This window comes from Nomascus leucogenys, chromosome 14 (assembly GCF_006542625.1).
Source record: "Nomascus leucogenys isolate Asia chromosome 14, Asia_NLE_v1, whole genome shotgun sequence".
NCBI lineage: Eukaryota > Metazoa > Chordata > Mammalia > Primates > Hylobatidae > Nomascus > Nomascus leucogenys.
This window is the reverse complement of record NC_044394.1, coordinates 85,273,020-85,294,677: the sequence shown is the minus strand read 5'-3', so window position 1 is coordinate 85,294,677 and position 21,658 is coordinate 85,273,020. Positions and strand designations below refer to the sequence as shown.

At 64.3% G+C, this 21,658-nt stretch overlaps 1 protein-coding gene across 5 annotated transcripts in view; it reads left to right on the top strand.

Moving 5' to 3' along the window:
* BAHCC1 (BAH domain and coiled-coil containing 1) overlaps positions 1 to 21,658 on the top strand; it is a 67,417-nt gene that overhangs the window by 25,396 nt on the left and 20,363 nt on the right. For 4 of the 5 annotated variants that reach the window (XM_030827312.1, XM_030827308.1, XM_030827311.1 and 1 more), the window contains 8 exons: positions 4,840 to 5,019; positions 14,343 to 14,465; positions 17,727 to 19,460; positions 19,706 to 19,814; positions 20,276 to 20,463; positions 20,562 to 20,720; positions 20,909 to 21,072; positions 21,248 to 21,575. In XM_030827312.1, coding sequence (XP_030683172.1) covers positions 4,840 to 5,019; positions 14,343 to 14,465; positions 17,727 to 19,460; positions 19,706 to 19,814; positions 20,276 to 20,463; positions 20,562 to 20,720; positions 20,909 to 21,072; positions 21,248 to 21,575 — 2,985 coding nt within the window. Of the gene's footprint in view, positions 1 to 4,839; positions 5,020 to 10,666; positions 11,046 to 13,162; positions 13,859 to 14,342; positions 14,466 to 17,726; positions 19,461 to 19,705; positions 19,815 to 20,275; positions 20,464 to 20,561; positions 20,721 to 20,908; positions 21,073 to 21,247; positions 21,576 to 21,658 lie in introns of those variants that run through there. The other variant, XM_030827313.1, reaches the window with a different exon arrangement.

The following is a 21,658-nucleotide window of genomic DNA, read 5'->3' as shown; positions in this document are numbered from 1 at the left end:
CAGCAGTCCCGTCCCCCGCACTCGCAGGGGTCGCCACAGTAGTGACCACCTGGCAGGGCCTGCAGAATCTGCTTCCAAGTTTCAAGCCAAGGCCAGGACTGGGGGAGAAATCCACGCCTTTAGAGTAAGCATCTGAGAGCCCCCAGCCATGTGCAGGGCCCGTGCTCACGGGGCCAGGGGAATGCCAGACAGAGGCTCTTCCCCTGTCTGGTCCTGTCTCCGAGGTGCTGGCCTGCTGAGCAGCCAGTGAGAAGTCCTGGCAGCAGCTGCCACCCGAGCCAGGATTTCCAGAAGCAAGAGGCCACCCCAGTCCCTTGGGGGGGATGGTAGGATCTCTCATGGTAGGCTCAGTATGCAGGATGCCTGGGCACAGAATTGGGGTGCAGCATGCAACCCCGTGTGATACTGGAGAAGTGTATTTGCAGCTGTGCCCAGAAGTGGTCCCGGAACGCTCATGCGAGGGCCTCAGGGCTGGGGTCTCAGGTGACTCCGCTTCCTCTCGTGATTTTTTTTTTTCTTGGAGGCGGAGTCGCACTTTGTCATCCAGGCTGGAGGGCAGTGGAACAATCTCTGCTCACTGCAACCCCTGCCTCCCAGATTCAAGCAATTCTCCCACCTCAGCCTCCCAAATAGCTGGGATTACAGGCGCACACCACCATGCCCGGATAATTTCTGTATTTTTAGTAGAGACAGGGTTTCACCATGTTGGCCAGGGTGGTCTTGAACTCCTGACCTCAAGTGATCCACCACCTTGGCCTCCCAAAGTGCTGGGGTTACAGGCGTGAGCCACCATGTCTGGCCTCTGTTGTGCTTTATTACCTGAGCTCATTATGGTGAAAATACAAAGACATGATGTTTGTATGACAAGGAGACAGCAATCCAGCTGGCCTGTTTCCAGAATGAAAGGGAAAAAGAAGTGAAAGAGATCCCCAGATCAGCGGCCCTGCCTGACTCTGGGCACAGACAGCACTTTGGGGCCCCCAGCTTGGTGAGGCTGGTCAGGTGCAGGGAGGGGCTGGGCTGGAGCCCGCATCCCCTTCCCTCTCATTCCCCAGACTGTGGTGCCGGGGACCCTTCCTTAGTGGGCTCAGATAAGGCAGCACAGCAGGGCCCCCCGAGTCCAGAGACAGGCTGGTTGCCCACTGAGGGCCCCGTGGGACACCAGGGTGTGTCCCGCCCCCGCCTGACGTGGTGTGGGAGAGCTCAAGGTACGGGGTTCTCAGGCCAGGATCCTGGAGAAATCCCTTCTCCAGACCCAACTTTTGGACTTAGTTGCTTCCCACCATCCCAGGGAGGAAAAGGCGGGAGGGACTTCCCCAGGAGGGTGTGGGGGTGGGAAGGCCTGGGGGACTCGAGGCGGGCCTGGGCGAGGCAGCGGCAAGCTTCCAACTCCAAGGGGAGCCCACACTCACCCCACAGGCATGCCCCAGTGTCCCCAAGCAGGGGAAGCCAGCACTTCCCTTCCCAACCCAGAGTCCCCTCCCTGGCCGCCAGGCCTGTGGTCTGGCCCCGGCCCATGGCAGTCCCAGCCCTGTGGTCCGGGAAGCCCCTGGCTCGCGGGCACCTTCGCCCCCTGCCCTGGGCTTGGGCCTGGCCCTGCTCCACAGTCCCTTGGGCCGGCTCTTCCTCTCCACCCACCCACGCGCCGCAGAGGCCAGCTCACAGCCCACGTCCCCCACCAGCACTCACAGACCCCTCCTCTGCTGCCATGACTGGGAGAGGCCCCTTGAGTCCACGTGGCCGCTTTCACACACGAGAGGGGAAGGGGCCTTGGGGGCCCTGGGCTGGGAACTGGCTCAGCACAGCAGGAGCCTGCCAGGGCCCTGCAGGGCAGCCCCCGCCGCCCCCCTTGCCCCGCCGCCTCTGCTGAGTCACCTCGTGTCTGGGAAGTTCCCAGGGCCAAGCCAGGCTGGATGAGGCATCAGAAATTCACAAATTCCCCCTGCCTCCAGGGCAGGGGAATGGCTGTCTTGACTCACCTCGGGCTGGGCCCCTGCAGACCCCACTATCCCCATGCTCAGCCTCATACCCCTTTGCCCGAGGGGGCAGTGCCCCCGCCCCAGGTTCCTGGAATGGTCCGAGGCCAGGCTTGCTGCCCATGGGATGGAGATGACAAGGTGCCAGGGTGCCTGGCTGGAGTGGGGGCCGCTCAGTGACAGCCTCAGACCACCCATGGAGCAGCAGGGCCACCGTGTGCAGAAATCTGTGTGTGCTGTGTCCTCCGTGTGCAGGAGCCGGTAGTCATGGCAACCCTGGGAGGCTCCCTCGGGCTGGCCTTGGCCACTGGACTTGGGCAGAGGGGGGCACAGCTGAGGGGCCACAGGCAAGCATGCAGGCGGGCCGATGGTCCGGGAGAGCTGGGCTGGGCGAGGCCTGGGGCCCTGGGGGCTCACCGTTTCCCACACTCAGGCTGCCAGGAGAAGTGCGGGGTATCCTGGCGGTGCCCAGGAAGGAGCCTCTCGCTGCCTCCACCTGACCCAGAGGTGAGCGCCATCTGCAGCTCTGTGCCAGCCCAGTCGGGGCCCAGCCCTAGGAACCCTGAAGGGATTTTAGAAGCAGATCCGTCCTCAGCGCTGCCCTTCCTTCCTCTGTCCCCCGCCCTCGGTCTTCCCCCTGGCTCAGTTTCTCCCTCTGCTCACCTGAGACAGGGCCACTCCTGTCTGACAAGTCAGTTTATTGGGCCTGGGTAGAGGGATGAGGACCCCACTTGGGAGAGAGAACAGCTCCTCCCAGTGCTGCCTGGAGGGGCCGAGACTGTGGGGCCCGTGGAGCTGACACAGGGCCTATGGCTGGGGCCCTGCTGACCCTGGTGCCTCATGTATCACCTTGACCTTTTTGGCAAGTTCGCCAGTGTCTAAGAGGCCTTGGAGCTGCCTTCCTCTTGGAGCTGCTCTCTCTGTGAAGAGGAGGCCCATCCACAGGCCCCAAAAGTTGATTTGGCGCAGTACCCAGCACCTGGGTGGTAGTGGTGGTGACAGTGATGGTGGTGAGTGATGTGGTTATTGATGGTGATTGGCTATTGTTGGTAATATGGTTGTTGTGGTTGGCGATGTGGTTGGTGATGGTGGTGGTGTTGTGGTTGTTGTTGAATGTGGTTGGTAATGGTGGTGGATGATGTGGTTGGTGGTAATGGTAGTGGTAATGTGGTTGGGGGCATGGTGGTGGAGGTGATGTGGTTGGTGATGATGTGGTTGGTGTTGTGTGGTGGTGGTGATGGTGATGTGGTTGGGAGCATGGTGATTGAGGTGATGTGGTTGGTGATGATGTGGTTGGTAATGGGTGATGTGGTTGGTGGGTGATGTTGGTGCTGTGATTGGGGGGTGGTGGTGGAGGTGATGTGGTTGGTAGTAACGTGGTTTGTGGTGATAGTGCTGGGTGATGTGGTTGGTGATGATGATATGGTTGGTGATGGGTGATGTGGTTGGTGGTGGGTGATGTGGTGATGTGGGTGGTGGTGATGGTGGTAGATGATGTGGTTGGTAGTGATGGTGATGGGTGATGTGGTTGGTGGTGATGGTGGTGATGTGGTTGGTGGGTGATGTGGTTGGTGATGATGATGGTAGTGAAGTGGTAGGTGATGTGGTTGGTGGTGGTGGTCGGTGATGTGGTTCATGGTGATGGTGATGGGTGATGTGGTTGGGGGAGATGGTGGTGATGATGTGGTTGGTGGGCGATGTGGTTGGTGATGATGTGGACGGTGGTGATAGTGGTGAGTGATGTGGTTGGTGGTGGTGGTGGTGGTGGATGATGTGGTTGGTGGTAATGTGGTTGGTGGTGTGGTGGTGGGTGATGTGGTTGTTGTTGGTGGTGGATGATGTGGTTGGTAGTAATGTGGGTGGTGGTGGGTGATGTGGTTGGTAGTAATGTGGTTGGTGGTGGTAGTGGCGGGTGATGTGGTTCATGGTGATGGTAGTGGTAATGTGGTTGGGGGGTGATAGTGGTGGGTGATGTGGTTGGGGGGTGATAGTGGTGGGTGATGTGGTTGGTGGTGATAGTGGCGGGTGATGTGGTTGGTGGTAATGTGGTTGGTGGTGATAGTGGTGGGTGATGTGGTTGGTGGTAATGTGGTTGGTGGTGATAGTGGTGGGTGATGTGGTTGGTGGTGATAGTGGTGGTGATGTGGTGGTGATGTGGTGGGTGATGTGGTTGGTGGTGGGGTGATAGTGGTGGGTGATGTGGTTGTGGTTGGTGGTGGTGGATGATGTGGTTGGTAGTAATGTGGTTGGTGGTGATAGTGGTGGGTGATGTGGTTGGGGGGTGATAGTGGTGGGTGATGTGGTTGTTGTGGTTGGTGGATGATGTGGTTGGTGGTAATGTGGTTGGTGGTGATAGTGGTGGGTGATGTGGTTGTTGTTGGTGGTGGTGGATGATGTGGTTGGTAGTAATGTGGTTGGTGGTGATGGTGGCGGGTGATGTGGTTCATGGTGATGGTAGTGGTAATGTGGTTGGGGGGTGATAGTGGTGGGTGATGTGGTTGGGGGGTGATAGTGGTGGGTGATGTGGTTGGGGGGTGATAGTGGTGGGTGATGTGGCTGGTGGTGGTGGTGGTGGTGATGTGGTTGTGACAAAGATGACGTTCTTGGGTTTGCAACAGCAGGAGGGTGTCAGTACCAGGACACCTGAGGCACCAAAAGACTCAGGACTCCGAGTGTGGCAGTCAAAGGCCTATGTGGGTAGCCTTTCCCGTCATCGGTTTCTTGGATATTGAAAGACAAAGGCTCCAGGGGAGATTGGGGCCTGAGAGTCCCCTGTGGAGAAGGGCTATGGTGTTGCCCCAGCCCTGCCTCAGGCCATACCCTGGGAGCTGCCCCCAGACTCACTCTTGCCCTGTGTCCACAGCCAGCAGCCGCCTGATGGGAAGTTCTCCGGCCTCCTCTTTCATGGGCAGTTTCCTCACCAGCAGCCTGGGCTCAGCAGCCTCCACGCACCCCAGCGGCCCCAGCTCCTCCCCGCCTGAGCAGCCCTACCGTGGCTCCCACCCCGCCACCTCCCAGATCTGGTTCTCCCACTCCCACGAAGGTAAGTTGGTGGACTGGGCTCCCAGCGATGCCCTGGTGGCCAAGAGACTGACCCTGGTGCCCGGGCCAGGGGCAGGTGAGGGGCTCCCACCGTGGCAGTGGGAACCAGGCTGGTGGACGTTGACAAGCAAGCTCAGGTGAGGCTGCCTCCCTGCCGAGGAAGCCCCGGGGGAAGTGGTGATTGGTTGGAAACAAGGGCGGCCTGTTCAGCAGTGGTCCTGGCCAGATGTGTGCTCCAGATGGGCAGCAAGGGGAAACGGGGGGGCCAGGAGGGGCTCTGGGGAGCCGAGAAAATGTGGAGCACAGCTGGGCCGGCCGGGCTGTGCTCACCCTCACAGTGGCCGTGCCCCACCTCCCCAGACGCTAAGAGGCGGGCTCCAGATGTGCCAGCTGGGAGGGGGGCGGGGCGGGGAGAGCTGTCAGCGCACACGGGCTGCCACCCAGGGGCCTGGCCCGGGACAAAGAGTTCCTCCCAGGCCACCTGCCTCGCCATGGGACACAGTCCTGGGCACACAGTAGGTGCCTCACGAATACTGGCTACTCTCAGGCTGCCTGGCCAGCAGCAGACCCCTGGAGGTGCCCCCCCGGCCTTTCCCTGGCAGGGCACCCCTGCCCGGATCCACATGCTTGCTCAGACCCCTTGCCCTGCAGCCTAGGAGGCAGCCCTGGGCCCCCATGTCCTTGGGCCCACAGTTGCTGGTATTCCCTTGGCCACCCCAACCCTACAGCGTGGGAAGGGTTAAGCTCCCCCCGCCCCCCGCGGCTGGCATGCAGAGGTAATTGCAGTTGGCAGCGGGCACACAGGGCTCTCCGCTCCTGGCACCCAGCACTGCCGTAACTCAATGACTGCTGAGCGGCGGGCGTCGTGTTTACAGAGCACCGTGGACCCACACACCACGCCATCGCCCCGTTCCAGGCAGGGAGATTAGCACCCGGCACTGCTGGAAGCAGAGAAACCTCTCTTTGTGCAACAAGAAAGGGGCTGTTTTCCAAACAGAACAGGTGACGAGTGAGGGACAGTTGCTGAAATAATCTGGGCTTTCGGCTCAGGGTGCACATGTTGGGCAGCAAGAAGGAACGGCCTCTTCCTGGGTGCAGGGGGGCCCGCTACCCTGGGACGCGGTGGGCAGCATGGAGTCCTCGGTCCAGACTCTCCTGCCCAGACTCCCCTGCCACTTCCTCCTGCCCATGCACTACCAGCGGCCTCCTGGAGGGGAGACCAGGCTGGCCATGGCTCCTGGGCTGGCTGTGGGGGCTCTGCCTTCCTGGCTCATATCCCCCACCCCGCCTCAGCCTTTTGTGTCTGTGGGCAAACGCCCCGGTCAGCCGCAGCATCTGGCTCCCAGGATGTCTGTGGGAAGGAGGAGGGTGGCCTGGCATGGGGGCAGCAGGAAGGGGAGGCCTGCGGCAGCCGTGGTGAACCCCCCACAACAGACGCAACGGCCGCTGCCTGGTCCCGGCCCAGCCACAGGTGCACAGATCCACCTAGGACCACTGACTTGGTTTCCCCTCCTGGCAGTGGTGGCCCCTAGTCAGGGCCCAGAAGTGGCACCAGCCCATCCCCAATGCTTTCTGCGCCAGGAGAGAGCTCCTACCCCGCTCCCTCCGCCCACCCTGGGGGACCCCAGCAGCAAGGAGGGCCGTTTGTGGGTAGCACCACCTGCCTTGGAGCCCCCGTCCTGCCTCTCTGGGGGCTGCTCAGAGGGTGGGTGTGTGGTGGCCCGCAGGCAGACAGCACCCCCAACGGCCTCTAGACACTCACTTCCCCTTGTGCCAACGGCTGCCTGGGCGGAGCTGCCCACATCCCACCCCGGGGACCCCCACCACTTCTCAGCCCCTCACATGGGGCCCTGCATCGGTGGGTTCCGTCTGCTCCCGAGCCCTTGGGAGTCCCCCTGGCTGGGTGGGAGGCCAATGTCCTGCTACAAGTGTCGACATGAGCCCGTGGCGTCTGGGCTTCTGAGCCCCTTCTGTCTGCGTCCCAGGGAGGTAGCTCCTCCAGGCGGGGGTAGCCTGTGCAGGAGGAGAGGACAGTGCCCACAGCGGCCCTGGCTGTGTCACACCGAGGAGGTTCACCTGTCCACCCTGCTGGGCACCTGGCACCCTGGCTGGGCGAGATGCATCTCCCGCTGTCCGTGTCAGGTGGGGGCGGGCACGTGTGAGGGACAGTGGGCTGGGTGGACCAGCACAGGTGGAGGCAGGACAAGGGGGCGCGGGGCGTGGCCTCTGATCCGCCCACCTGGGCCCCAGAATGCAGGGCCCACCCGGGGCTGAGGATGGGTGTGGGTGCCCCCGGAGGGTGGCAGAGCCTCCAAGGCCACACACCTGTGAGGCCCATGCTCCGGCTTGCTGTCCCCTGCTCTGCCTTCAGTTCAGTTGTCCCACCTCCCGGGATCCCCTCCCCTCCCTGCAGGGGTTCCCTGCCACGCAGCCGTGCTCCCCGACAGACCACATGGAGCTGCCGCGCTGTGAGCTGAGAGGCAGAGGCCAGGGCGGGCGGGCCAGGGTGAGAGGCTGGCTGGCTGCCCGGGCAGCATGCCTGGCTGCTAGTTTGACAGGGTGCCAGCTGGCTCCCCGTGCGCTGGGCCTGTTTCTCTGCCATGTGTGTTCATGGGGGAAGGGGAGCGAGGTGGGCGGGGGGCACGCGACTCGGCCGGAGAGTGGGGGCCAGCAGGCACAGCGGGCTGCCTGGGCGGTCGGCCTTGCCCACGTTTCCTTCTAGTGGCCCAGGATGGGCAGGAGGCAGGTGCCCAGCCCAGCCAGTTTGCCACCCCCTCCCCAGCCCAGGGCTTTCTTTGAGGGTAGGTAGACCAGGGTGGGGCAGGCCAGCAGGAACCCAGGTTGGGGTAGCCCCAGGAACCCCCCATGCTAGGCGGGGCCTCCTTTCTCCCCATCTGCAGGGCAGCCCCTCGAGCAGGCCAGGGCTTCCTGCTTCCCCGGGGGAGCAGCTGGGGGTGCAGCAGAGGCAGCCTGGAGCTGGAGGAGCTGCCCGGAACATCTGGCCTGGGCAGAGCCTGTCTGTTCAGCTCCTCCCGGCCTGCAGCTCACCCGAGGCTCGTGCTCCTGCCAGCGCTGGGCCTCCCTGGGGCTTGGGGTGGGGGTGGGCGGCGGAACTGGCCAGGGGCAGAGGTGAGCTCCTGCCGTGCAGCCTATCCTGGGTGGATGAGGATGAGAGCAGGGTGGGGGCACGCACAGCTGGCCCTATTGTCAGCAGGCCTGGTCCCCTCCCTCCCCACTGCGCCCCCCAGCTGCCTGGCCAGGACCACCCACAGGGCCAATGAAAGAGGATTCTGTTCCTGGGGGGCTCAGCTGGGAAGGGGTGGGGGCAGGGGCTGCTGAGCTGCCCACTGAGGCCACTGGTGGTCTCTTGTGCCACCTGGGGGGTGCCACGGGGGTGGCAGGCACACACACATGCACTGGCTCTTCGCCTGGCCGGCCTCTTGGTCAGAACCGCGCCCCACCAGCGGCCACTTCTCACTGGGCCTGGCCAGCTCCCGGGGGTCCGGGGCTACGCATGCCGAGCACTCCCTGCCAACGGAGCCCCGAAGCTTCCTGCATCCTGCCAGCTGCCCCTCTGTCCCCTTCATCCCCTCTGAGGTCTCAGGACTCGCTGGTGCTGCTGGGAGTGAGCAGGAGCTGGGACCACATCTGTTTGAGGGACAGAGGTCCCACCAGCACCCACCCACCCCGAGTGCCCTCAGAGGTACTGGGGCCCCAGCTCCATCCTTCCTGTGATGCCTGCCTGGGACCTGCCACTTCCTCCCAGACCCCTTCAGCTTCTCCTTCCTCTCCCAGCCTCGGTTTCCTCAGTGGCTAAAACAGCCTCTTGATCTGTCTCCCACAGGCCCGCTGACCACCCCAGCACTGACATTTGTACCTGGGCTCACTCCAGGACGCCCACATCTATATGGGGGGGGTGGCCCTTGCCCTGCCCAGACCTGCTGTCCCCTCCCATGTGCGAGGGAGAGTTGGGCCAGTGGTGACAAGCTGGCTCCCCTGGGATGCGAGGGACAGCGTGGGGGTCCCGGCGTGGGGGTGGAGGGGCTCTGCTGGGCCGGCTACCTCCTGGCAGCTTCTCTCAGCCAGAGGGCGGCTGCCCCATCCAGGCCTATGATCCCCCCTCCTGAGGCGTCCTATGGCTTTCTGGAGCCAGCCCTCCCATACCCTCGGCCCCTCACCATGGCCTGCCCTGGCCTGCACCCTGCCAGGGTCCCAGCCTCCTGTCCCCACTGGAGTCTGCCCTCAGGCCCTGGCAGTTCCCAACCCCCAACCCACTGAGACTTTATGAGCCTCATGTTCACGGCCTGGCTGAGTGCTGCCAGTCACTGTTGAGGGCAGGGGTTTCATCCCATGGCCATGGTGACCAGCACCCAGGTCCACACCTGGCAGAAGGCTGGTATGGAGGTGGCTAGGGGAGACACAGACCTGGGGAAGCCAGGATAGGGACATCCCAGGTGGCAGAACCTGAGCCCCAGGGAGGTTGGGGAGAGGGCCACCCCTGGTTTGGATAAAGGGCCTGGTCCCTGCAGCTGCAGGGATCCCAGGGCCAGCCCTGGCTTGAGGTTGGGCAGGATGACGGCACTTCTGTCATGAGTCTGGCCCTGGGATGGCACCTGCCTCCCCCTGGCAATGCTGCACAGCACAGTGGCGCTTGCGCCCATTTTACAGGTGAGGAAACTGAGGGTGAGGACTATGTGTGACTGAGAGCCTTTTCCCTCATCCCCTCCCTGCCCTCTGACCTGCCGTGCTTTGGAGTGGGTGTCCCCTCTGCCCCGCAAGCTCCTGCCCTCCAGGAGCCAGGGACTTTGGCTAGAGGCTGCTCTGGGACCCAGGAGGCTGCACCCCAGACCCTGCGCACACCCAGGCACCGGAGGACAGGGTGGGACTGTGGCAGATGCGGCATGGGCCCCTGCCATGTGCAGGGCAGGTGGGCAGGGCAGGGGTCTTCCCAGACCCAGAGCTGCCTTAGCCTCGAGTTCACATGCCCAGCCTCGGTTTCTCTATCTGCCACACCAATGAGAACAGCTGTCCAGACCCCATGTGATATAGGCACAGAGAGCAACTTCCCTCCCGTGTCCTGCGGCGGCTGTCCACTGCTGGGGCCAGTGGCCTTGGTCACTGGGGATGGGGTGCAGCCTTCCTAGGCTGACATCCCTGGACCTGACCGATGGTGCAGCCGCCCCGGCAGATGCACCATCTATTGTGTGCCTGTGTGTGGGGCTGGCTGGTGGTGTGCCTGTGGCCCCGGTACAATGACCTGTGTGTCAAGGACGCTGCCTGGGGAACATGAGGAAGGTCCTGGTGGACAGGCAGGAGGGAGTTCCCTGGTAGCCAGAGCTGATGTCCAGGATGCCAGTGAAGGCTTTGGGGATTGTGCGGTTGCTTCTAGCTCCACGTTCTGAGAATTGTCCATTGCCTCCTGTGGCTTGAGGATGGCCCCAGCCTCGGACCCACCCTCCCTCCCATCACCAGGCCCACCCTCCCTCCCATCGCGGGCCCCCCTCCCCTCCAGCCCCAGACCCAACCCCAACCTCTGCCCCCAGCCCCAGACCCACCCTCCCGGGCCCACCCGCCCCCTGAGTCCCAGACCCACCCTCCCTCCCATCCCCGGGCCCCCCTCCCTCCCCCATCCCCGGCCCCACCCTCCCTCCCCCATCCCCAGGAAAGCTGCGCTCCTCCCTGTGGGGTTGGTGCCTGGATCCTGGGCAGGCTGCCCACTGCGTTCGTTCTAGAGGCTCCCATGGGAACCTGGCACCTGCTCCTGCTCTTAGCCACCTTGCTCAGCCTGGGAACAGATGGAGCTGGCCCGGCCCGCCCCTGAGGCAGCTGTGGGTCACCACTTGGGCCAGTTCCCTGCAGGCCTGTAGATGGGGAAGAGGCTGAGCTTCCGAAGCCTCAGGGGGCCCCAAGGATTGGGCACTCCAGCTCCAAGAAGGAATCTCCTGCCATGCCTCCCACCAACCACTCATGTCCCAGGAGCTGCACTTTGAAACACAGCCTGCACGCCCGGGGGTCTGCCCACTTGGGGTGAGGGGCCTGTGTGTGGGAGCAGGGGTGTATGGCAGAGAGCAGACAGGACTAGGGAAGGGGCCGCTGCAAGGCTGTAGGCCCTTCCGGCCCTAGAGTGGGAGTGGGAACTGCCCACAGCTGCGGTCACTGCTGAGGCCCCTCGTGTGCCCAGGGCAGGTGTCATCAGTCTACCGAGGTCCCTCCTGTGCCCAGGGCAGGCTTCATCAGTCCACCGAGGCCCCCGTGTACCCAGGGCAGGTGTCATCAGTCCACCGAGGCCCCCGTGTGCCCAGGGCAGGTGTCATCAGTCCACCGAGGCCCCCGTGTGCCCAGGGCAGGCGTCTTCAGTCCACCGAGGCCCCTCCTGTGCCCAGGGCAGGTGTCCTCAGTCCACCGAGGTCCCTCCTGTGCCCCGGGCAGGTGTCATCAGTCACCGAGGCCCCTCCTGTGCCCAGGGCAGGTGTCATCAGTCCACCGAGGTCCCTCCTGTGCCCAGAGTAGGCGTCATCAGTCCACCAAGGCCCCCGTGTCCCCAGGGCAGGCGTCATCAGTCCACCAAGGCCCCCGTGTCCCCAGGGCAGGTGTCATCAGTCCACCGAAGCCCCTCCTGCGCCCAGGGCAGGTGTCATCAGTCCACCAAGGCCCCCGTGTCCCCAAGGCAGGTGTCATCAGTCCACCGAGGCCCCCGTGTGCCCAGGGCAGGTGTCATCAGTCTGTGTGTCCCCGGTCCGGCCACAGCAGCCCTGTCTTCCCCCACTCCTCAGTGGCAGCCCCTTCCAGGATGCCTGTGTGTCCCCGGGCCAGCCGCAGCAGCCCTGCCTTCTGGCCTCAGAACAGCTGCTCTGATATATAAAAATCATTTTTTAATTTTCTTCCTCAGTTTTGAGAGTACGATCTTATTGGGAAAAAGAAAGGGGCTTTCTGCCGCTGGGCTGGGAGGACCTTTTTCCTTCCTCTCTCTGCCCCCTGCCCAAAGATGACCCCACCCTGCCGACTGGGCCTCTGGCACCCAGCCCCTCCCTCTCTGCTCCCTGCCCCTCCATCCCATCTCCCCACTCCCTCCTCCTCCCCTGGCTCCCTAACTTCCCCTCTGGGGCCTCAGAGGTGGGGACCTGAGCAGGCAAGGATGGGGGCACCAGCCAGGCCTTTGGTCTTAGGGCCCTGGCCAATGCTGCCCTGCTCCCCAGCCCAGGGGCCACCAGCCAAGGCCCAGCAGCTGAGGGACATGCATAGCTGCCCACCCTCAGCTGCCTCCAGAGGGGACTGGCGGGAAGGAGCCCACTCCTCCGCCAGCTGAGTGCCTGCTCCCCCCGGAGAGCGGATGGGCTGGAGGCCTGGACCTCCGGAGGGGGACAGGGGCTCCATGCCTGGGAAACGGTGTCTGGGAAGGAGGAATTTACAGACTTCTGTTTACCAAAATGAGGCCTCGTAAAACATTTAACAGCAGCCAATTAAAGGGGGACAGCTGTGGAGGTTTAACCAGTGCCCCCCAAGCCCTGCCCCTTGCCCTGTCACTCCCCTACCCCCGCCCCAGGTCGCTCCCACCCCGTCCCCCTCAGCTTTGGTCGAATCTTCCAGGATTGGAGTTTAATCTGGTAAACAGCTGCTCCAGATGCAGCTCCCACACAGACCAGGCCGGTCGGCCAGGCTCGAGCCTCAGCCCCGTGTCCTGAGCTGGAGGGCAGCTGCAGGGCCGTACCAGGGCCAGGGCGCCTTCCCCAGGTTCCCAGACTTGGCTTGGGATGTGCGGCCTCACAGGGAGATGGGACTTCACCCTGTCAAGCAGGCCTCCGTGTCGCAGGACTTCCCAGGGCCTTTCCTGTGCTCACGCCCTGCACAAGACTCCAAATGGGATGTGTGTGGGGTGCGTTCTTGGAGCTGGTGACCCAGAGCTTGGGTTTCCTGGAGCATCTCCCGGGGCTCAAGCTCCAGAGATTTCCCTGGGATCCACTGAGCCAGAGAGGATCGAACAGTGCCTGCCACTGCTGGGGGACCCACTGGGATTGGGGTGTGGGGTGCCCCAGTTGGACTAGGGGGCCTGTTGTCCAGGGAAGATTCAGAGCAGGAGTTTTAGAGGGTGAGGGCCCCCCCGTCCTGCCCCGCCCAGCTGCATTCCTTCTGGTTCATTCTGGCAGGTTGAAGCTGTGGGTTGCTGCCTCAAATGTCTTCTCCTCAGGCCTACAAAAGGCTGCTGGACCCCCAACCACAGCCAGCCGCTCGGCCCTCACGTTCAGGCAGCTGCTATGGCGGGCCGGCTGGCACTGGCACCACCGGCACTGCACGCAGGGCTGGGGCTGGGGCTGGGGGGGTCTGAGTCCGAGAGCTCTGCCCGTGGCCCGGGGTCCTGCTGGGGAACCAGAAGCCACATTCCTTGTGGCTGGTGTCCCTGGTATCCAGCAGACATGTTCTCTGCAGCCCCTGGGCTGGGTTCTGGTGCCTGCAGGCCTCCCAGGCCATGCTCAGCCCTGTCCTGACCTGCCGGCTGTGCTTCATCCCTTGGGTGGGGGCAAGTGTGCCCCACACAGCCAGAGCTGTCCCAAGGCCCAGGCCCAGCCGCGTGGGTAGCTGGGTGTGGCTGGCTTTCCTGTGCTGGGCAGGGGCAGGCCGCTCAGAAATGTGGCTGCCTTGAGGGACAGACAGACCCCTTAGCCTACAGAGGGGCCTGTCTGGCATGACTCGGAGTCACCGCCTGGGGTTTTGGGGCTGGGGCCTGTGCAAGGAACTCTTTGCCCCCGTCCCTTCCCCACCCTGTGCAGATCTCAGAGCCAGAAGAGGCCTGGCCGTGGTGGGAACTCGGCGTCGGATGGACACACCTGTGACCTCCAGCCAGGGTCGGGGGAGGCTGGCCACACCCCAGCAGCACTGGCCCCTGGCCTGGGCTGTCCATTGGGCCCTGGGGCCTGCCTTGGGGAGGCCAAGTCCGGGCCTGGTTCTCCTTTGGCCAGGGCCTTGGCGCAGTCTGTCCACCGTGCCACCTTCTCCCACAAAACCTCCCCAGAGTCCCTTTTGTTGCCCAGCCTGGGAGCTTCCTCGATCCTGAGTGCTGCTGGGAGGGAACAGAGGCCCCCTCATCCGTCCTCCCCTCTCCCCAGCCCATCAGCAATTCAATTTGTGCCGCACCGGAGGGATGGCATTAGTCGAGTCAGAGTTAATATGATGTATTGATGGGTTGATTTCCCCCCGGCGGCTGCGTGCTGGGCTCTGCGGGACATCGCTCCTGGGCTGCCTGCCGGCTTCTTGCCTCCCTGGGGTCAGGGCGAGTGCGGGCCAGGGGGCTGGGAGTTGCCTCTGCAACTGGGTCTCTTGCTTCTCTAGCTCCGGGGTACCCCAGATTTTCGGGGAGTCTGGCATCCACCTTCCTACCCGTGAGCCACTTGGATCACCATGGAAACAGCAACGTTCTCTATGGGCAGCACCGTTTCTATGGAACCCAAAAAGGCAAGTGCAGCGTGGGGCCGGCGTGGGGAGCAGGGAGCTGGAGGTGGGGAGGGGGCGAAGGAGCTTCTGGGGCACAAGGGAAAGGCCAGCCTAGGTGAGCCCTCCCACCAGGTGTCATCGAGGCCAGGGCGGGGGCTAGAGGAGAGGGTGGGCCTGCCCCTCAGGATTTAAACCCAGGGGCCCAGGACCACCCCCAGGCGCAGGTTCAGTTCCCAGGTCACGCTGTCTCAAGACCTCTCAGCGCTCAGGTGGGAGCAGCTGAGCTGGTGCCCACCTTCCTCATCACCCCAGCCCCACCAGCTTCCTCAGGACCTGGCCTTGCCCTGCAGCCCCCAGCAGCCCGGGGATCGTGGGGTCGCTTAGGAGGAGGATGCATCCTGTGGGGGCTGCAGGAAGCCCACAGAAGCCCGCACTTCCTGGCTTACACACTTGGCGGCCTGGGCTAGACCTGGGCTGCACGAGGCCCAGCCCCCTAACCCCGTGAGGGGCTGCTCACCCCATTGGCAGCAGGCATCCCCGAAGAAGGGATGCGGAGTTTGTCTTTGCTGAGAAGTCAGAGCCGGTGGGGCCTTGGGGAAGAGGAAGCTCAGGCCCAGCAGAGCCGAGTCCTGGTGCCAGCGAGTCCCCTCGGGGTACCTGAGAGGGCCTGGCTGGAGGTGGGGTGGGTGTGGGTCCTCCTTACCTCCAAGTTGGGTTTCCTCTGGTAGGGTGACATCTCATTTGCATTTTAAAAAGTTCTCTTTGGGGTGACACCAGGAGGCTGGAGCAGGAAGCCATCGGTTAGTTACCGGGTTCCAATGAGAAGCGATACAGGTGTGGGGCCCCACAGGAGCCGGCATTGGTGATATCTGGGAGGGAGATTGGGGGCAGGGAGGGATAGAGCGGTCTAGGTGACCCCCAGTTTCTGGCCTGGGCTATGGGAGGGTGCACCTGGGGAGCAGCAGTTGGACATTGGGGTGAGTTCTGCTTCAGTGCAGAGGGGCTGGGGCGTCTCCCCAAGGGGATCCAAGAGGTGTCTGGACACACGGGGTGTGGTCAGTGCAGACGGGTGGACTGGGAGGTTGTCCCGACTGTGGAGAGGGATGCCCAGGCTTCGGGGGATGAGAAGGGACGTGGGGACAGATGGTTTCTGCACAGCCCCTGGGAGCCCTGGCATTTCGGGCTGGAGCTCAGGGTGGGGGCAGAGGAGAGGCCCAGAAAGCCCCCCGCAGGGCCTGGGAGGCGGACCAGACACCCTGCAGGGAATGGAGGGAGGGGACCCCAGTGAGCCTCTGCTCATGAGTGGCCATGATGACCCCAACTCTGAGTGTGAGCTGGGGGGTGGGGACCTGAGGCCAGTCTGCCCGCCCTCTCTTGGCTGCCCCTCAGCCCCCTCTCCCCACCTCATACTCACTCCAGGACTTCTGTGTGGCCTGCACTTCCACGCCTGCAGGAGCCCGAGATTTGCTAAGGCTCAGGAGGGCCTTGGTCTTGCCCATGCCAGCCAGCTGCAGGGCAGCAGGCATGGGGGCCAGGAACTCACCACCAGCCCCACCCAGGGGATTCAGCTCTCACCCAGGAGAGGCACCCAAACCCATCTCCTCACCCCACACCCCAGCTCCTGCGGCTGGAGGCTGAGGGGCTCTGCTGCCCAGAGGACAGCCCCGCAGGCCCCATTCCCCCAGACCCGTGTCAGCCCCAGCGCGTGCAGTTATTTTGACAGTGTTTGTCAGGGGCGGGCAGGTGGCTGGTCCCAGCCCCAGAAACCCAACCCCTCCACCAGCACAGGGGACTCCCTCTGGGCAGTGGGCCGGCCAGGCCTCTCGCCTTTCACAATATTGTGGTGGAGCTGTGTCCAAGAACAGTATTTGGTTTTGGAAATGGAGCTAATTAGGTTTCGCTGGGGCTAGCCCCTTCCCGCTCCCCTTCCCCCTTGTTTCTAATTAGCAGGAAATTGACAAGGAATTTACATGCCTAAGGACAATTTTACAAGTTCCAAATGTTTCTTTTGTTTCCCCCCTTGTCAGCTCCCTCTGCTCTTGGCACCACCCTGCTGCCCACCCACCCAGCCGGGTGTGGAGAGGGACAGCCCCCCCAGGGTCCCCAGAGGCAGTGGCCTGGCCCCCTCTGTGGGGCGCTGGGTAACCCCAGGGCAGCCTGCAGTGTGGAGAGCTTGGGGCAGACCCTAGCCAGGAAGGGAGGGCCCAGACCGAGGGCCCAGGCTGGGCAACCATTTCAGGGACCCCAGACACCACCCACCAGGCAGGGTGAGCACAGCTGCTGCTCTCTGCCCCTGGAGCCACTGGCCTTTCTCCATTTCAACACATTACCCTACCCCACCAGCCTGAGACACCCAGATGAGAGGCCAAGGGGCTGGGAGCTCCCAGGGTTGTCCAGCAGGTGGGTGAGCCCCTCCTCCACGACCCGCCCGTCCTTCCTTGCCTCTCCTCCGGGGGCGCCAGGAGCTGTGCCTGCCACCTGTCCCTGGTTTCCAACGTCCTGGTGCCTGTTTGTAAAGACCCAGCAGGGATGCTCTGTAACACTCACTGCCTGCCCCGCATCCCCCGAAAATCCCCACTGACACTGGCCCAGGCGGGGGAAGAGACTGGCCTCGGGTTTGCATCTCCCATCTCTGAGGTGTGGGGAGCTGAACATGGGGGCAGAGGGTGAGTGTTTGACGGGGACAGAGCTTCAGTTCGGGGAGGTGAGAGGTTCTGGCCATGGATGCTCGTGACGGCTGCACGGCAGGGGGAGTGTGCCCAGTGCCCCTGAACTGTGCACCAAAAATGGGAAATTTTATGTTACCCATATTTCACTACAATTTTATAAAAACAAAAGCAAAAACCAGCCCGGCGCTGTGGCTCACACCTGTAATCACAGCACTTTGGGAGGCTGAGGCGGGCGGATCACGAGGTCAGGAGATCGAGACCATCCTGGCCAACATGGTGAAACCCTGTCTCTACTAAAAATGCAAAAAATTAGCTGGGCCTGGTGGCGGGCGCCTGTAGTCCCAGCTACTCAGGAGGCTGAGACAGGAGAATGGCGTGAACCCGGGAGGTGGAGCTTGCAGTGAGCCGAGATCACGCCACCGCACTCCAGCCTGGGTGACAGAGGACAGCGCGAGACTCCGTCTTAAAAAAAAAAGCAAAAACCTTCCCTAGGCTGTAACCTGGAGTTAGTGCCAGCGGGTGTCCGGGAGGCACCCGGAGCACCTGTGTCAGGGAGTCTTCCTCCAGCCTCACCCCTAAGGCCTCCCATCGACCTTGGCTCTTTCCCACACAGATAACTTCTACCTGCGCAACCTGCCGCCCCAGCCCACGCTGCTGCCGGCCAACCACAACTTCCCTAGCGTGGCCCGGGCAGCCCCTGCCCCCCCCATGGGCTCCTGCAGCCGGGATCGAGACCGGGGTGAGGCTGGCTCCCTGCAGAAGGGCCCCAAGGACTTCGACCGCTTCCTCGTGGGCAAAGAGCTGGGCAGAGAGAAGGCGGGCAAGGCCGCTGAGGGCAAGGAGCGGCCGGCGGCAGAGGAGGACGGTGGCAAGGAGCGGCACAAGCTGGTGCTGCCCGTGCCAGCCGACGGGCACTGCAGGGAGGGCGGCCCTGCACCCCGAGGGGCCTGTGAGGGCCGCCCCAAGCACCTCACCTCCTGCCTCCTCAACACCAAGGTGCTCAACGGCGAGATGGGCAGGGCTGCGCTAGCCAGCTGTGCAGGGGGCATGCTGGGGCGGCCTGGCGCGGGGGTGGAGACCTCCGGGCGCTGTGCAAAGGAGGCAGCAGGCCCCCCGGAGCCCAGGCCGGCCTTCAGCGAGTGCCTGGAGCGGCGGCAGATGCTACATCACACCGCATCCTACGCCGGGCCACCCCCGCCCCTCAGCACGGCTGCCGGCTCCTTCCCCTGCCTGCAGCTGCACGGGGGCCCTGACGGGCTCTGCCCGCTGCAGGACAAAGCCCCCCGGGACCTAAAGGCCAGCGGGCCCACCTTCGTGCCTTCTGTGGGACACCTGGCCGACAAGGGCCGCCCCTTCCAGGCCGCCGAGGCCTGTGCCGTGGCAGGGGAGGGTAAGGACCGGCACCTGGAGGGAACCGTGGCCCCCGACCACGCTGCACCCTATGGAGTTTCCTATGCCCACCTGAAGGCCGAGGGCAAGGGCGAGCGGCGGCCTGGGGGCTTCGAGGCGGCCCTCAACCCCCGGCTAAAGGGCCTGGACTATCTCAGCAGCGCAGGCCCCGAGGCCTCCTTCCCCGGACTCCCTAAAAGTGGTCTGGACAAAAGCGGCTACTTTGAGTTGCCCACCTCTTCACAGGACTGTGCCCGGCCTGGTCACCAGGACCCGCTGGGCGGGAAGGTCCCCCAGGCCTGCTGCACTTTAGATAAGACTGTTGTCAAGGAAGCCCCGACCGGCCCCCCGGGGGCACAAAAGGTGGCCCGCATCAGGCACCAGCAGCACTTGGTGGCCGCCGAGATGGAACAGGGGGGCATTGGGGCTGAGGCCAAGCGCAAGTCCCTGGAGCTGGCATCCCTGGGCTACAGCGGGCCCCACCTGCCCCCATGGGGCGTCCAGGCAGGCCAGGGCACCACCATGGCCATCAGCGAGGAGCACAAGGCTGGTGCCTACCTGGACCCCTTTGGCAGTGGCCTGCAGCAGGCGGCCCTTCTGCCCCAGGAACTGCCTGCACCGCCAGACGAGGTCTCGGCCATGAAGAACCTGCTCAAGTACAGCAGCCAGGCCCTGGTGGTGGGCCAGAAGGCACCCTTGGTGGGCCTGGGTGGCCTCAAGGCCAGCTGCGTCCAGCAGGAAGCAAAGTTCCTGTCCTCTAAGGGCCCAGGCCAGTCGGAGAGGCCGGACTGTGCCCGCAGCAGGGAGCACGACACCACGCACAGCGACGGGGAGGTGCGGCAGCCCCCTGTGGGCATTGCCGTGGCCTTGGCCCGGCAGAAGGACACGGCTAGCCGGTCTGAGGCAGCCTACAGCACCAACACTGCGCAGCAGGGCCGGGCCGCCCCCGCCTTCAAAGGTACAGGCCCTGCACAGAGAGGGAGGCAGGCCGGGCCAGTCTAGGGGGCCCAGCTGGCCCTGCCCTGCACCCCCGCTCCCCAGCTCCCACACCTGCCCTTGGTAGACCCTCCAAGGCCCCAGGACCAGGGGATCCTCCTCAGTGCATCAGGCCCCCCCACCTCGAAGCAGGGTCACTGCTTGCCTTAGCTGGTGGCTCCCTAGCCGCCCCAACCCTCTCCCGTCTGCTGTCTCGACCCTGTGCAGCTGGCGGTGGGTCCCGTTCCACATACGCGCTGGACCTGGAGGCTGAGGAGGAGAGGACGCGGCTATGTGATGACCGCCTGGGGCTCGCCGGCCGTGAGCTTCTGCTGCAGTGAGAGCTGGGCCTGTGGCCCTGGGGAGTGGGGCTAGGCCTGGGCTTGGGGCTCCCCACTCAGAGCCACGTGGAGAAAGAGGGGTGGTCATGGCTGGGGCAGCAGATTCTATGGCCGGCCGTGAGTGGGGTTCTACCCACCCCTAGAGCCTTTCTGGGGTCTCACCCTGGGTTGGGGGTCTCAGCTAACCCCCTGCAGCGGTCAGGTTGCCCACTCTCAGGGGCCAGGAAGGCCCCCGGTCAGCCCTGCAGAGCACTGAGGCTGGAGCCTGGGGTTTTCCCTGAGCCTCCAGGTCCCGTTCTCCCTCCCAGGTTGATGGCAGGGGGTGGGACAGGGAGTCAGGCATTGGCACCGTTGGTGGAGCTGATCCCCAGGTCTTACAGAGACCACAAAGGTCCGGGGGTGGGATGGGGAGCTGGGCATTGGCGCCGGTGGCAGGGCTGAGCCCCAGGTCTTACAGGGACAGCAAAGACCGCGTCGAGTTCGCCCGGATCCACCCACCGAGCAGCTGCCCTGGGGACCTGGCCCCCCACCTCATGATGCAGAGCGGCCAGCTGGGCGGGGACCCAGCCCCCCACACCCACCCCCATCCCCCCTGGCTGCCCCGCACCCGCAGCCCCTCCCTGTGGATGGGGGGGCACTCCTACGGTCAGTGATCCAAGGGCGGGGGCTGGCCTGGGGGGATGGGGGTTCCCTCCTAGTTCCTGAGAGTGGGAGGCCTGACCACTGTGCCCTCTGCCTCCCAGGCCTGGGGCACCCTGCCCTGCACCAGAATCTGCCCCCTGGCTTCCCCGCCTCCGTGGCTGGCCCTGTGCCCTCTGTCTTCCCCCTCCCACAGGACGCCCCCACGCAGCTGGTCATCCTGCCCTCAGAGCCCACACCCCACAGCGCCCCCCACGCACTTGGTAAGGGCCCCTGGTCCAGGCTGCTACACTTGGGGGGTGCTGTTGGAAGGAGGAGCAGCCGGGGGTGTGCTGGCCAGGGTTCAGGAGGGAGCAGTGGGCTTGGTGGGCTGAGGAAAGGGTGGCGGGGAAGCAGCCCCGGAGCTGTCCCCTCCCCAGCCTGGCTGAACCCTCCTGGGCCCTGCCCACAGCGGATGTCATGGACCAGGCCTCGCTGTGGCCCCCCATGTACGGGGGCCGGGGCCCCACCTCTCACATGCAGCACCCAGGCCAGCTCCCTGTGTACTCGAGGCCGCAGCTTCTCCGGCAGCAGGAGCTCTATGCTTTGCAGCAGCAGAGGGCCACCCAGTTCCAGGTACCGCCCCCAGCCATGCCCGCCCGGGCCGGGCACTTCTCCCCCTCCCTGCCTGGCCGGGCCTGGCTCCAGGAGACCCCTGCATGCCTGGCCTCTGGCAGAATGAACCCAAGCAGGGGGCCCACTGGGGTCAGGGCATCCTGAGCCTGGCTGAGCTTCCCCCCATCCCTGGCAGCGGAAGCCGGAAGACCAGCACCTGGATCTGGAGGAGCCCGCCCAGGAGAAGGCCCCGAAGTCCACCCACAAGCCAGTTGCCTTAACCCCCACGGCCCCGGGCGCCCCCTCACCTGCTGCAGGCCCCACCAAGCTGCCACCCTGCTGCCACCCGCCCAACCCAAAGCCCCCCGCCAGCTGCCCCACCCCACCACCTCGGCCCAGCGCCCCGTGCACTTTAAATGTCTGCCCTGCCAGCAGCCCAGGGCCTGGCTCCCGGGTGCGCAGTGCCGAGGAAAAGAATGGGGAGGGTCAGCAGTCCGCGGCGGACATCGTCACATCCGAACCAGGTGAGAGTAGCCGCCTGGCCTGGCCCGCTGTGCTCCGCTCCAAGTTCTCCTGCCCCTGCCTGGCAGGGCTGCGCTGAATCCAG